Consider the following 14,432-nt stretch of genomic DNA (forward strand, 5'->3'; position numbering starts at 1 on the left):
ACTTATTGGGCCTAGTTCTTTTCCCACATGGCTGGCTTGAATTTGCCTAGAAACAGTTTCCTTAGGCTTTCCACTGTTGTAAATATGAGTGGGAGGAGGGGCCTATTTTGCCGGTTTTTTGCACAGCAAAAATTACAGACACAGACATCCAGCTTCTTCCTGCATGATCCAGGACATCTCTGGAGGGCACAAAAGGCTTCAAAGTCGTTTTTGAGGGGCGGTAAGAAACGCTACAGTAGATCTGTGGCAGTTGTTGTGACTGTTTTAATTATTTTTTGGGTATTAAGGGGTTTATCATCCCATTTGCAAGTGGTGCAATGCTCTGCTAACTTGTTACATACACTGTAAAAAATTTTGTTAGTTGTAACTGCCTTTTTTCACTGTTATTTCAAATTTTGACAAAATTTGTGTTTCTTAAAGGTGTCAGTAACGTTTTTTATATTGCTTGTAAACTTGTTTAAAGTGTTTTCCAAGCTTGCTAGTCTCATTGCTAGTCCTGTTTTAAACATGTCTGACACAGAGGAAACTACTTGTTCATTATGTTTGAAAGCCATGGTGGAGCCCCATATGGAGAATGTGTACTAAATGTATTGATTTCACCTTAAACAGTAAAGATCAGTCTTTATCTATAAAAGAATTATCACCAGAGGGTTCTGTCGAGGGGGAAGTTATGCCGACTAACTCTCCCCACGTGTCAGACCCTTCGCCTCCCGATCAGGGGACGCACGCTAATATGGCGCCAATTACATCAGGGACGCCCATAGCGATTACCTTGCAGGACATGGCTGCAATCATGAATAATACCCTGTCAGAGGTATTATCCAGGTTGCCTGAATTAAGAGGCAAGCGCGATTGCTCTGGGGTTAGGAGAAATACAGAGCGCGCAGATGCTGTAAGGGCCATGTCTGATACTGCGTCACAATATGCAGATCATGAGGACGGAGAGCTTCAGTCTGTGGGTGATATCTCTGATTCGGGGATTCCTAGATTCAGAGATTTTCTAATTTTAAATTTAAGCTTGAGAACCTCCGTGTGTTGCTTGGGGAGGTATTAGCTGCTCTGAATGACTGAACACAGTTGCAGTACAGAGAAATTGTGTAGGCTGGATAAATACTATGCGGTACCGGTGTGTACTGATGTTTTTCCTATACCTAAAAGGCTTACAGAAAATTATTAGCTAAGGAGTGGGATAGACCCGGGTGTGCCTTTGTCCCCCACCTCCTATATTTAGAAAAAATGTTTCCAATAGACGCCACTACACGGGACTAAGGCATACGGACCCTAAGGTGGAGGGGAGTGCAGTTTCTATTTTAGCAAAGCATACTACTATCCCGGTTGAGGACAGTTGTGCTTTTTCAGATCCAATGGATAAAAAATTGGAGGGTTACCTTAAGAAAATGTTTATTCAACAAGGTTTACTTTTACAGCCCCTTGCATGCATTGCGCCTGTCAGGCCGCGCGGGCATTCTGTTTGAGGCCCCTGGAAAGAGGCCATCCATACAGTTCCATTGACTGAAATTATTGACAAGCTTAGGAACTCGTTAAGCTAGCTAACTCATTTGTTTTGATGCCATTGTTCATTTGTCTAAACTAACGGCTAAGAAATACCAGGATTCGCCATCCAAGCGCGTAGGGGCGCTATGGCTTAAATCCCTGGTCAGCTGGACGTGACTTCGAAGTCTAAATTACTCAACATTCCTTTCAAGGGCAGACCTTATTCGAGGCCTGGTTTGAAGGAAATTATTGCTGACATTACTGGAGGTAAGGGTCAACACCCTTCCTCAGGACAGGGCCAAGCAAAGGCCAAACAGTCTAATTTTCGAGCCTTCGAAATTTCAAGGCAGGTGCAGCATCAACTTCCTCCGCTTCAAAACAAGAAGAACTTTTGCTCAATCTAAGCAGGCCTGGAAACCTACACCAGTCCTGGAACAAAGGGCAAGCAGGCCAGAAAGCCTGCTGCTGCCTCTAAGACAGCATGAAGGAACGGCCCCCTATCCGGCGACGGATCTAGTAGGGGGCAGATTTTCTCTCTTCGCCCAGGCGTGGGCAAGAGATGTTCAGGATCCCTGGGCATTGGAGATCATATCTCAGGGATATCTTCTGGACTTCAAATCTTCCCCTCCACAAGGGAGATTTCATCTTTCAAGGCTATCTGCAAATCAGATAAAGAAAGAGGGCATTCCTACGCTGGTGGCAAGACCTCCTAGTTATGGAGTGATCCATCCAGTTCCGCGGACGGAACAAGGACAGGGTTTTTATTCGAATCTGTTTGTGGTTCCCAAAAAAGAGGGAACCTTCAGACCAATTTTGGATCTAAAGATCTTAAACAAATTCCTCAGACCATCCTACCCATGATCCAAGAAGGTCAGTACATGACCACAGTGGACTTAAAGGATGCCTACCTTCACATACCGATTCACAAAGATCATCATCGGTTTCTAAGGTTTGCCTTTCTAGACAGGCATTTACCAATTTGTAGCTCTTCCCTTCGGGTTGGCTACAGCCCCGAGAGTCCTTTACAAAGGTTCTGGGCTCACTTCTGGCGGTTCTAAGACCGCGAGGCATAGCGGTGGCTCAGTGTCTAGACGACATCCTGATACAGACGTCAAGCTTTCAAGTTGCCAAGTCTCATACAGAGATAGTTCTGGCATTTCTGAGGTCGCACGGGTGGAAAGTGAACGAGGAAAAGAGTTCTCTATCCCCACTCACAAGAGTCTCCTTCTTTGGGACTCTTATAGATTCTGTAGAAATGAAAATTTACCCTGACGGAGTCCAGGTTATCAAAACTTCTAAATACTTGCCGTGTTCTTCACTCCATTCCGCGCCCCTTCGGTAGCTCAGTTTATGGAGGTAATCGGCTTAATGGTAGCGGCAATGGACATAGTGCCATTTGCGCGCCTTCATCTCAGACCGCTGCAATTATGCATGCTGAGTCAGTGGAATGGGGATTACACAGATTTGTCCCCTCTGTTAAATCTTGATCAAGAGACCAGAGATTCTCTTCTCTGGTGGTTGTCTCAGGTACACCTGTCCAAGGGTATGACCTTTCGCAGGCCAGATTGGACAATTGTAACAACAGATGCCAGCCTTCTAGGTTGGGGTGCAGTCTGGAATTCCCTGAAGGCACAGGGAATTTCTTCCAATAAATATTCTGGAGTTAAGAGCGATATTCAATGCTCTTCTGGCTTGGCCTCAGTTAGCAACACTGAGGTTCATCAGATTTTCAGTCGGACAACATCACGACTGTGGCTTACATCAACCATCAAGGGGGAACCAGGAGTTCCCTAGCGATGTTAGAAGTCTCAAATATAATTCGCTGGGCAGAGGTACCACTCTTGCCACCTGTCAGCAATCCATATCCCAGGCGTGGAGAACTGGGAGGCGGATTTTCTAAGTCGTCAGACTTTTCCATCCGGGGGAGTGGGAACTCCATCCGGAGGTGTTTGCTCAGTTGATTCATCGTTGGGGCAAACCAGAGTTGGATCTCATGACGTCTCGCCAGAACGCCAAGCTTCCTTGTTATGGATCCAGGTCCAGGGGACCCAGAAGCGACGCTGATAGATGCTCTAGCAGCGCCTTGGTTCTTCAACCTGGCTTATGTGTTTCCACCGTTTCCTCTGCTCCCTCGACTGATTGCCAAAATCAAACAGGAGAGAGCATCGGTGATTCTGATAGCGCCTGTGTGGCCACGCAGGACTTGGTATGCAGACCTAGTGGACATGTCATTCTTTCTACCATGGACTCTGCCTCTAAGACAGGACCTTCTGATACAAGGTCCTTTCAATCATCCAAATCTAATTTCTCTGAGGACTGACTGCATGGAGATTGAACGCTTGATTCTATCAAGTGTGGGCTTCTCTGAGTCAGTCATTGATACCTTAATACAGGCACGGAAAGCCTGTCACCAGGAAAATCTACCACAAGATTATGGCGTTAAATATCTTTATTGGTGTGAATCCAAGAGTTACTCATGGAGTAAGGTTAGGATTCCTAGGATATTGTCCTTTCTCCAAGAGGGTTTGGACAAAGGATTATCAGCTAGTTCCTTAAAGGGGACAGATTTCTGCTCTGTCTATTCTTTTGCACAAGCGTCTGGCAGAGGTTCCAGACGTCCAGGCATTTTGCCAGGCTTTGGTTAGAATTAAGCCTGTGTTTTAAACCTGTTGCTCCCCCGTGGAGCTTAAACTTGGTTCTTAAAGTTCTTCAAGGAGATCCGTTGGAACCCCTTCATTCCATTGATATTAAACTTTTATCTTGGAAAGTTCTGTTTTTGATGGCTATTTCCTCGGCTCGGAGAGTCTCTGAGCTATCTGCCTTACAATGTGATTCTCCTTATCTGATTTTTCATGCAGATAAGGTAGTCCTGCGTACCAAACCTGGGTTTTTTACCTAAGGTGGTTTCTAACAAGAATATCAATCAAGAGATTGTTGTTCCATCATTGTGTCCTAATCCTTCTTCAAAGAAGGAACGTCTTTTACATAATCTGGACGTAGTCCGTGCCTTGAAGTTTTACTTACAAGCTACTAATGATTTTTGTCAAACATCTACCCTGTTTGTCGTTTACTCTGGACAGAGGAGAGGTCAAAAAGCTTCTGCAACCTCTCTTTCCTTTTGGCTTCGGAGCATAATACGCCTAGCCTATGAGACTGCTGGACAGCAGCCCCCTGAAAGGATTACAGCTCATTCTACTAGAGCTGTGGCTTCCACCTGTGCCTTTAAAAATGAGGCCTCTGTCGAACAGATTTGCAAGGCCGCGACTTGGTCTTCGCTTCACACTTTTTCCAAATTTTACAAATTTGATACTTTTGCTTCTTCGGAGGCTGTTTTTGGGAGAAAGGTTCTTCAGGCAGTGGTTCCTTCCGCTTAATCCTGCCTTGTCCCTCCCATCATCCGTGGATGATCCGTGGACTGGATACACTTAACAAGAGAAAACATAATTTATGCTTACCTGATAAATTTATTTCTCTTGTAGTGTATCCAGTCCACGGCCCGCCCTGTCCTTTTAAGGCAGGTCTAATTTTTAATTAAACTACAGTCACCACTGCACCCTATGGTTTCTCCTTTCTCTGTTTGTTTTCGGTCGAATGACTGGATATGACAGTTAGGGGAAGAGCTATATAGCAGCTCTGCTGTGGGTGATCCTCTTGCAACTTCCTGTTGGGAAGGAGAATATCCCATAAGTAATGGATGATCCGTGGACTGGATACACTACAAGAGAAATAAATTTATCAGGTAAGCATAAATTATGTTTTTGTCTCCTCTGAGGCTTTTGTGCTCAGTGGAGTCCTGCATTTAAAATGATCTCTGCCTGGGAACGTTATGGTTCTATTTGTTGGGCAGTTACCTTGTCCTCCTTCCGTATTTTTTTTCTTTCTGCTTCTGTTGAAGTAGTTTATCGAAAATCCGGGTTGTGTCAGGCAGTGGTGCCATCAGAATGAGACACTTTTTTGTTCCCGCCAGTTTGCATTCCGTGTGTTCTATAAGCTTGGGTATTGATTTTACAAAAGTAATGAATGCAGCTGTGGACTCTCCCCGTTTAAGAAGAGAAAGACTTAAATTATGCTTACCAGATAATTCTCTTTTCTTCTTATGGGGAGAGTCCACAGCTCACCTGCTTTCTTGGAAGGTTTTATTTCTTTTGGCTATTTCTTCTGTTAGAAGAGTTTCAAAGTTATCTGCTCTTTCTTGTGTTTCTGCTTATCTTGTTTTTCATCAGGGTAAGGCAGTTTTACAGACTACTATTGACTTTTCGCCTTAAGTTGTTTGTTCAGACAACATTAGCAGATAAACTGTTGTCTCTTCTTTGTGTCATAATCCCAAGAATGCTTTAGAGAGATCTTTTCATAATTTGGATGTTAGAGCATTGAAATTTTATATCTATGCTATTAAGGATTTTAGAGAGATTTCAAGTATTTTCAGTCACTTTTTCTAGTGCTAGAAAAGGACAGCGTTTCTGCTTATTCTTTGGATTCTATATTGAAGCTCTTGATTCCCAAGGCTTACTTGGAGGCAGATCAGCCTCCAACGTAATGGATTTCTGTTCATTCTACTAGGTCAGTCGCCACTTCTTGGGCTTTCAAGAATGAGGTTTCAGTTGACCAAATTTGCAAGGCATCTACCACCTTTGTATATTTTAAAAATTCTACCATTTGATGTTTTTGCTTCTTCTAAGGCAACCTTTGGTAGATAGGTCCTTCAGGCAGTTGTTTCAGCTTGTTTTGTTTATGCCTGATTTGATTTACTTTAAGTGCATTTTAAATTTTTCTTGGGGTTGTGGATTTATTTTCTCATTAAAAAAAAGATGTTTTTAAATCCCTCCATTTGTTATGACTCGTTGACTCCACGACTTGGGTATTAGTGCCCAGGGATAATGGATCATGGACTCTCGCCCACCTGTATTGAAGAAAACATAATTTATGTTTACCTGATTCATTTATTTCATGGTGGTGAGAGTCCACGAGACCCCACCCTATTAAGGTTGGTTTCTTTCTTCTTTTTTTTTCTGCTCATTTTATGGCTCGTTTTTTCTTTTTCTTATCTCACTATGCTTGGCTATGCGTTAGACTGAGGTATGTGTGAGGTGAGAGGAGTTTTATAGAGCTCTTGGTGTTTGAATCTTTGCTGCCTTCTAGTGGTATGGAGGAGTAATTCCCAGGAGTAATGGATCGTTGACTCTCACCACCATGAAATAAATGTATCTATGAGGTAAGCATAAATTTGTTTTTTTTTTCAACCATTATGGCCCATTATTACCTTTGATTATCTTGTGTGCTTTTGAAGCTTTCAATCGCACACTCTACATGCCCAAAAAACTCTTGGTTCCTGGTTTTTTCAACAAGTTTTCAAGTCCATTGCATGAGAGTTGTACATTCCTGGTCATTTTCTTAAAGTATATAACATTTGAAATGTATAAATTTAAATAGAATTTTTCTTGTAGACTTTATAGAACTAAACCTTTTAAGGTTCATAGGCCCTTTTGAGCCTTATGTGTTCTGTAGATCATACAATTTTAATCAACTTTCCAATATTCTATTCTGAGAATTTTTTTTTTTTTTTTTATGAATAAATACTGCCTCAGTACGATTATAGCAAAATTGTTTTAACTATTATCCCAGCTTTTGTGAAAACTTTGATTTGACCTGACAAAAAAATAAATAAAAATGGGGTGGTATGAATGAATGACTGGGCATTCCCTTCTCACATGTGCTTAGTGTTTAAGAGACATGATGTTATACATGCCCACTTGCAGAATGTTTATATGCTACATGTAGTACTGTGCATTTCTAATCTAAGTCCCTTTGGTTGTATGTTGTTGAATTGTAAATGGTTCTTTTCACTTTGTATTTTTACGTTTTACTTGATCTTGTAGAAACTAGTCAAGATTTTTTAAATATAATAAAATCTTTGAGGAAAACAAAAGCACAATGAGTTATTTCATTCTGTATAAACCCAATTTCTCTTGTAAGATGTATCGAGTCCACGGATTCATCCTTACTTGTGGGATATTCTCCTCCCCTACAGGAAGTGGCAGAGAGAGCACCCACAGCAGAGCTGCCTATATAGCTCCCCCCCTTAGCTCCACCCCCCAGTCATTCTCTCTGCCTGCTTAACTGCTAGGAAGGGCAAAGAGGAGTATAAACCCCAATTTCTCTTGTAAGATGTATCGAGTCCACGGATTCATCCTTACTTGTGGGATATTCTCCTCCCCTACAGGAAGTGGCAGAGAGAGCACCCACAGCAGAGCTGCCTATATAGCTCCCCCCTTAGCTCCACCCCCCAGTCATTCTCTCTGCCTGCTTAACTGCTAGGAAGGGCAAAGAGGAGTGTGGTGACAAAAATTTTAGGTTTTTATTTTCTCAAGCAAAAGTTTGTTATTTTTAAATGGTACCGTTATGTACTATTTACTCATTGGCAGAAAAGGGATGAAGATTTCTGCAAGGAGGATGATGATCTTAGCATTTTGTAACTAAGATCCACTGCTGTTCTCACAAGGGCTGAAGAGTACAGGAAAACTTCAGTTGGGGGAACATTTTGCAGGCTAAACTGCATTAAGGTATGTTCAGTCTATTTTTTTTCTAGACAGACTTATTTCTAGAAAAGGCTGGCAATATTCCCATGAGGGAAGGGTAAGCTGTATTCAGACACTTGGATAGGAATTTCAGCTTGCATGAAGGGCTCATTAGTTACTGGTGACACTGTTTGGTAAAAACGTTTTTGTTTATTCAGTGAATGATGCAATTATAACGTTTTTTTGAAGGGACTAAAGGGGTCATTGTGGCTTGTTTTTGAGTTTTCTAACCCACATGGTTAATTTAGAGACACTCTAGTGTTTGTCTGTTAGGCCTCAAAACATTGAGTGAGGTGGGAGGGGCCTATTTTCGTGCCTCAGTTGTGCAGTTTCTTTTCCTCTGAGACTTCTAACTGCTTCTCCAGAGGTTCCTGCCATGTTTGAGGGCTGTAAACGAAGTTTTTTCCCCCCACAAATTGTTCTGAAGGGCAGGTAGGAGCCACAGCAGAACTGTGGCAAAGTGCTGAAAGTCTTTTTTTTACTGGTTTTGATGTTTTTTCAATCTGGTTTTGCCATTAAGGGGTTAATTGTTTATTTGCATAGCTGTGCAAAGTTACTTAGGCTATGATACTACTGTAAAAATTTCGTTATGTGTACTGCTTTTTTATACAACCCTCATAGAGGTTTTATCCTGACTGCCTGGTTTTCAAGGAAAGCGGGACAGCTCTGAGTTAAGGAAAAATGCTGAGCAGTCTTGACGCTTTAGCAGCCGTATCTGATATGCCCTCACAATGCTCTGAGGTAGGGGTGAGGGATTTGTTATCTGAGGGAGAAATTTCTGATTCAGGAAAGACGCTTCCTCAGACAGATTCTGATATGACGGCCTTTAAATTTAAGCTTGAACACCTCCGCTTATTGCTCAGGGAGGTATTTGTGGCTCTAGATGATTGTGACCCTATAGTGGTCCCAGAGAAATTGTGTAAGATGGATAAATACTTAGAGGTTCCTCTTTACACTGGTTTTTTCCAGTCCCTAAGAGGATTGTGAATTTTATTGCTAAGGAGTGGGATAGACCAGGTATTCCGTTCTCTCCCCCTCCTGTTTTTAAGAAAATGTTTCCCATATCTGACACCATGCGGGACTCGTGGCAGACTGTTCCTAAGGTGGAGGGAGCTATTTCTACTCTGTCTAAGCGTACAACTATACCTATTGAAGTCAGTTGTGCTTTCAAAGATCCTGTGGATAAAAAATTAGAGGGTCTCCTGAAGAAAATTTTTGTTCATCAAGGTTTTCTTCTTCAACCTATTGCGTGCATTGTTCCTGCAACTACTGCAGCTGCTTTCTGGTTTGAGGCTCTAGAAGAGGCTCTTCAGATGGAGACTCCATTAGAAGATATTTTGGACAGAATTAAGGCCCTTAAATTGGCTAATTCTTTTATTACAGATGCCGCTTTTCAACTGGCTAAATTAGCGGCAAAGAATTCAGGTTTTGCCATTTTAGCACGCAGGGCGTTATGGCTTAAATCCTGGTCTGCTGATGTGTCATCTAAAACTAACTTTTGAACATCCCTTTCAAAGGAAAGACCCCTATTTGGGCCTGAACTGAAAGAGATTATTTCAGACATCACTGGAGGGAAAGGTCATGCCCTCCCTCAGGATAGATCAAATAAGATGAGGACCAAACAAAATAATTTTCGTTCCTTTTGGAATTTCAAGAGTGGTCCCGCTTCAGCTTCCTCTGCTGCAAAGCAAGAGGGGAATTTTGCCCAATTAAAGTCAGTCTGGAGACCTAACCAGGCTTGGAACAAGGGTAAACAGGCCAAGAAGCCTGCAGCTGCCTCTAAGACAGCATGAAGGGGTAGCCCCCGATCCAGGACCGGATCTAGTAGGGGGCAGACTCTCTCTTCGCTCAGGCTTGGGCAAGAGATGTTCACGATCCCTTGGTTTTAGAAATTGTGTCCCAGGGATATTTTCTGGAATTCAAAGGCTCTCTTCCAAGGGGGACTTTTCACATTTCTCGATTGTCTGTAAACCAGACAAAGAGAGAGGCGTTCTTACGCTGTGTAGAAGTCCTACATACCATGGGGGGTGATCCGCCCAGTCCCAAAAGAGGAACAGGGTTTTTACTCAAACCTGTTTGTGGTTTCTAAAAAAGAGAGGGGAACTTTCAGATCAATCTTGGATCTCAACATTCTAAACAAGTTCCTCAAAGTTCCATCATTCAAGATGGAGACTATTTGGTCTATTCTACCTCTGATCCAGGAGGGTCAATATATGACCACCGTGGACTTAAGATGCGTATCTACACATCCCTATTCACAGAATTTTCACAAGGGTGCTAGGGTCCCTTCTGGCAGTTCTACGACCACGGGGCACAGCAGTGGCGCCTTATCTAGACCACATCTTATTTCAGGCGTCAACTTTCCAGCTATCCAAGTCTCACACGGACATTGTGTTGGCTTTTCTGAGATCTCACGGGTGGACGGTGAACATAAAAAAGAGTTCTCTCTTCCCTCTTATAAGAGTTTCCTTCCTAGGGACTCTGATAGACTCGGTAGAAATGAAAATATTTCTGATGGCGGTCAGAAAATCAAAGCTCTTAACCACTTGCCGAGCTATTCATTCCATTCCTCGGCCATCAGTGGCTCAGTATATGGAGGTAATCGGACTCATGGTGGCGGCAATGGACATAGTTCCTTTTGACCGCCTACACCTCAGACCACTACATCTATGCATGCTCAAACAGTGGAATGGGGATTATGCAGATTTGTCTCAACTACATCTGGACCAGGAGACTAGAGATTCTCTTCTCTGGTGGTTGCCTCAGGACCACCTGTCTTAGTGAATGTGTTTCCGCAGGCCAGAGTGGCTCATTGTAACGACAGATACCAGCCTGCTAGGCTGGGATGCAGTCTGGAACTCCCTGAAAGCACAGGGCTTATGGTCTCGGGAGGAATCTCTTCTCCCGATAAATATTCTAGAACTGAGAGCGATATTCAATGCGCTTCAGGCGTGGCCTCAGCTTGCTGCAGCCAAATTCATCAGGTTTCAGTCGGACAACATCACGACTGTAGCTTATATCAATCATCAAGGAGGAACATGGAGTTCTCTAGCGATGATGGAGGTAACCAAAATAATCCGATGGGCAGAGGATCACTCTTGCCATCTCTCAGCAATCCACATCCCAGGAGTAGAGAACTGGGAGGCGGATTTCCTAAGTCGTTAGACTTTTCATCTGGGGGAGTGGGAACTCCATCCGGAGGTATTTGCCCAGCTGATTTAGCTATGGGGCACACCAGAATTGGATCTGATGGCGTCCCGTCAGAATGCCAAACTCTCGTTACGTGTCCAGGTCCCGGGATCCCAAGGCGGTACTGATGCTCTAGCAGTGCCTTGGTCCTTCAATCTGGCCTATGTATTTCCTCTCCTTCTACGTCTGGTTGCCAGAATAAGCAGGAGAGAGCTTCGGTGATTCCGATACCACCTGCGTGGCCACGCAGAACTTGGTATGCAGACCTAGTTGACATGTCCTCGGTTCTACCATGGACTCTGCCAATGAGGCAAGACCTTCTAATCCAAGGTCTTTTCATGCATCCAAATCTAATTTCTCTGCGTCTGACTGCTTGGAGATTGAACGCCTGATTCTATCAAAGCGTGGTTTCTCTGAGTCGGTCATTGATACCCTGATTCAGGTTAGAAAGCCTGTCACCAGGAAGATCTATCATAAGATTTGGCGCAAATATCTTTATTGGTGTGAATCCAAAGGTTACTCGTGGAGTAAGATTAGGATTCCTAGAATATTGTCTTTTCTACAAGAAGGTTTGGAGAAGGGATTATCAGCTAGTTCCTTATAAGGACAAATATCTGCTTTGTCTATTCTTCTACACAAACGTCTGGCAGATGTCCCAGACGTTCGAGCATTTAGTCAGTCTTTGGTCAGAATCAAGCCTGTATTTAAACCTGTTGCTCCGCCATGGAGCCTAAATTTAGTTCTTAAAGTTCTTCAAGGGGTTCCGTTTGAACCTATGCATTCCATGGATATTAAGCTTCTATCTTGGAAAGTTTTGTTTTTAGTAGCTATCTCTTCGGCTCGAAAAGTTTCTGAGCTATATATGCTTTACAGTGTGATTCCCCTTATCTTATTTTCCATGCAGATAAGGTGGTTTTGCGTACCAAACCTGGGTTTCTTCCTAAGGTTGTTTCTTATAAGAATATCAATCAAGATATTGTTGTTCCTTCACTGTGTCCTAATCCTTCTTCAAAGAAGGAACGTCTGTTGCACAATCTTGATGTGGTTCGTGCTTTAAAGTTCTACTTAAAAGCAACTAAAGATTTCCGTCAAACATCTTCATTGTTTGTTGTTTATTCTGGTAAGCGGAGAGGTCAGAAGGCTACGGCTACCTCTCTTTCCTTTTGGCTGAAAAGCATCATCCGTTTGGCTTATGAGACTGCTGGCCAACAGTCTCCTGAAAGAATTACTGCTCATTCTACTAGAGCTGTGGCTTCCACATGGCTTTTAAAAATGAGGCTTCTGTTAAACAGATTTGTAATGCGGCGACTTGGTCTTCGTTTCATACTTTTTACAAATTTGATACTTTTGCTTCTTCGGAGGCTATTTTTTGGGAGAAAGGTTCTACAAGCAGTGGTGCCTTCCGTTTAAGGTCCCTGTCTTGTCCCTCCCTTCATCCGTGTCCTAAAGCTTTGGTATTGGTATCCACAAGTAAGGATGAATCCGTGGACTCGATACATCTTACAAGAGAAAACATAATTTATGCTTACCTGATAAATTTATTTCTCTTGTGATTTATCGAGTCCACGGCCCGCCCTGTTTATTAAGACAGGCATATATATATATATATATATATATATATATATATATATATATATATATATATATTTATTTTAAACTTTCAGTCACCACTGCACCCTATAGTTTCTCCTTTTTCTTCCTAGCCTTCGAATGACTGGGGGGTTAAGCTAAGGGGGGGAGCTATATAGGCAGCTCTGCTGTGGGTGCTCTCTCTGCCACTTCCTGTAGGAATATCCCACAAGTAAGGATGAATCCGTGGACTCGATACATCACAAGAGAAATAAATTTATCAGGTAAGCATAAATTATGTTTTATAAATATACAACCATAAGTTTTAGTCTAAACATTTAGTTTTGTTCTTGGTTTTTAAACTTCAAACGTTGCAATAGAAAACTGATATATTAATTTCTTTATTAGGTAACATTGACCAGTCTGTGTTAAAGGAGCTGCCTCCTGACTTGGTTGCTGAGATTGAGTCATCCATGCCGCTATGTGAACGAGTAAAAATGAATAAACGCAAACGCGCCACCGTTAATGAAAAGCCCAAATATGCAGAAATCAGCTCAGAAGAAGAGGAAGCGGAAGAGGACAATGACAGCGAGGAAGCATTTGAACGTAAGGATTCACATTTCTACCAATTAATTTACCAAATTTATTAACCCCTTTAGGACAGATGCCATACCTTTTACATTGAAAGGCATTTCTAGGGTAATAGCATGGGTCTCACTGACAGCAGCAAGACCTTGCTATTTATGCACGCCTCACCAGTAAAGCATGCAGAAATAGTGCTATCTCGCTGTCCTCAGCCAGACCTAGGGTAATTTCTTTAATGGTAGTATGAGACACCTTATTGGCCACATATATAATCACACATGTTTATGACGTTTAGTTACCAGGAGATGAGATCCTATTTCAAAATAGAGAAATTGCCTCTTTCAATTAAGTGTCACATAACCCTCTAAGTATAGGAGAGGAGCAGATAGGGTTTTTTCATGTACATTTGCTCTGTACATGCATGTTTTGGCTAGGGGAGTGCTAGCTGCTGTTTAGCTGAGTACATGAATATGTTTATGTACTTTACCCGTTGAGCAATTTGATATGCTGTGCAGAGCTTATGAGAGCATTATATCGGTGAAAGGTGAATTTTTTTTTTTTTTAAATAAAAATAAAAACTGATTTTATGTTCCTTTAATTTTTATTTTTCTCCAAAGTTATACTTTTGATAACTAAAAAATGAATTCCTACATTTTTTGATCTGGCTGCTAGATTATCAACAAAATTGAGCCAATTATTACTGTATGTGATTACAATGGAACGTAGTACTCTTGTAGTTTGTTGATTGATATATCCTATTGTATGTCTTGCATTTAGTTTGTGATTTGCATTTGTTCTCTAAGCTTCCAAGAAAAGACACAAGAAAAATAAATCTGATGATGAATGGGGGTGTGATGAACGAGAGAGGCGAGGTTCTGGCGATCATCGCCGTGACAGCAGACGAAGTGGTCGCTATCGTGCAAGAAGCCCTGAGGACTCTGATATGGAAGAATCTCCTCCTCCTCCAAGCCTAAGTGATGGTAATTTGATTGTCAACAAGAAGCACTTATCAAAATAAAA

The 14,432-nt window shown here is 42.2% G+C and overlaps 1 protein-coding gene across 1 annotated transcript in view; it reads left to right on the forward strand.

Moving 5' to 3' along the window:
* The window catches only part of NIPBL (NIPBL cohesin loading factor), an 822,857-nt gene that overhangs the window by 513,788 nt on the left and 294,637 nt on the right, over positions 1-14,432 (forward strand). The window contains exons 10-11 of the mRNA XM_053699671.1: positions 13,236-13,433; positions 14,216-14,392. Coding sequence (XP_053555646.1) covers positions 13,236-13,433; positions 14,216-14,392 — 375 coding nt within the window. The remainder of the gene's footprint in view (positions 1-13,235; positions 13,434-14,215; positions 14,393-14,432) is intronic.

This window comes from Bombina bombina, chromosome 2 (assembly GCF_027579735.1).
Source record: "Bombina bombina isolate aBomBom1 chromosome 2, aBomBom1.pri, whole genome shotgun sequence".
In the NCBI taxonomy this organism is placed as follows: Eukaryota; Metazoa; Chordata; class Amphibia; order Anura; family Bombinatoridae; genus Bombina; species Bombina bombina.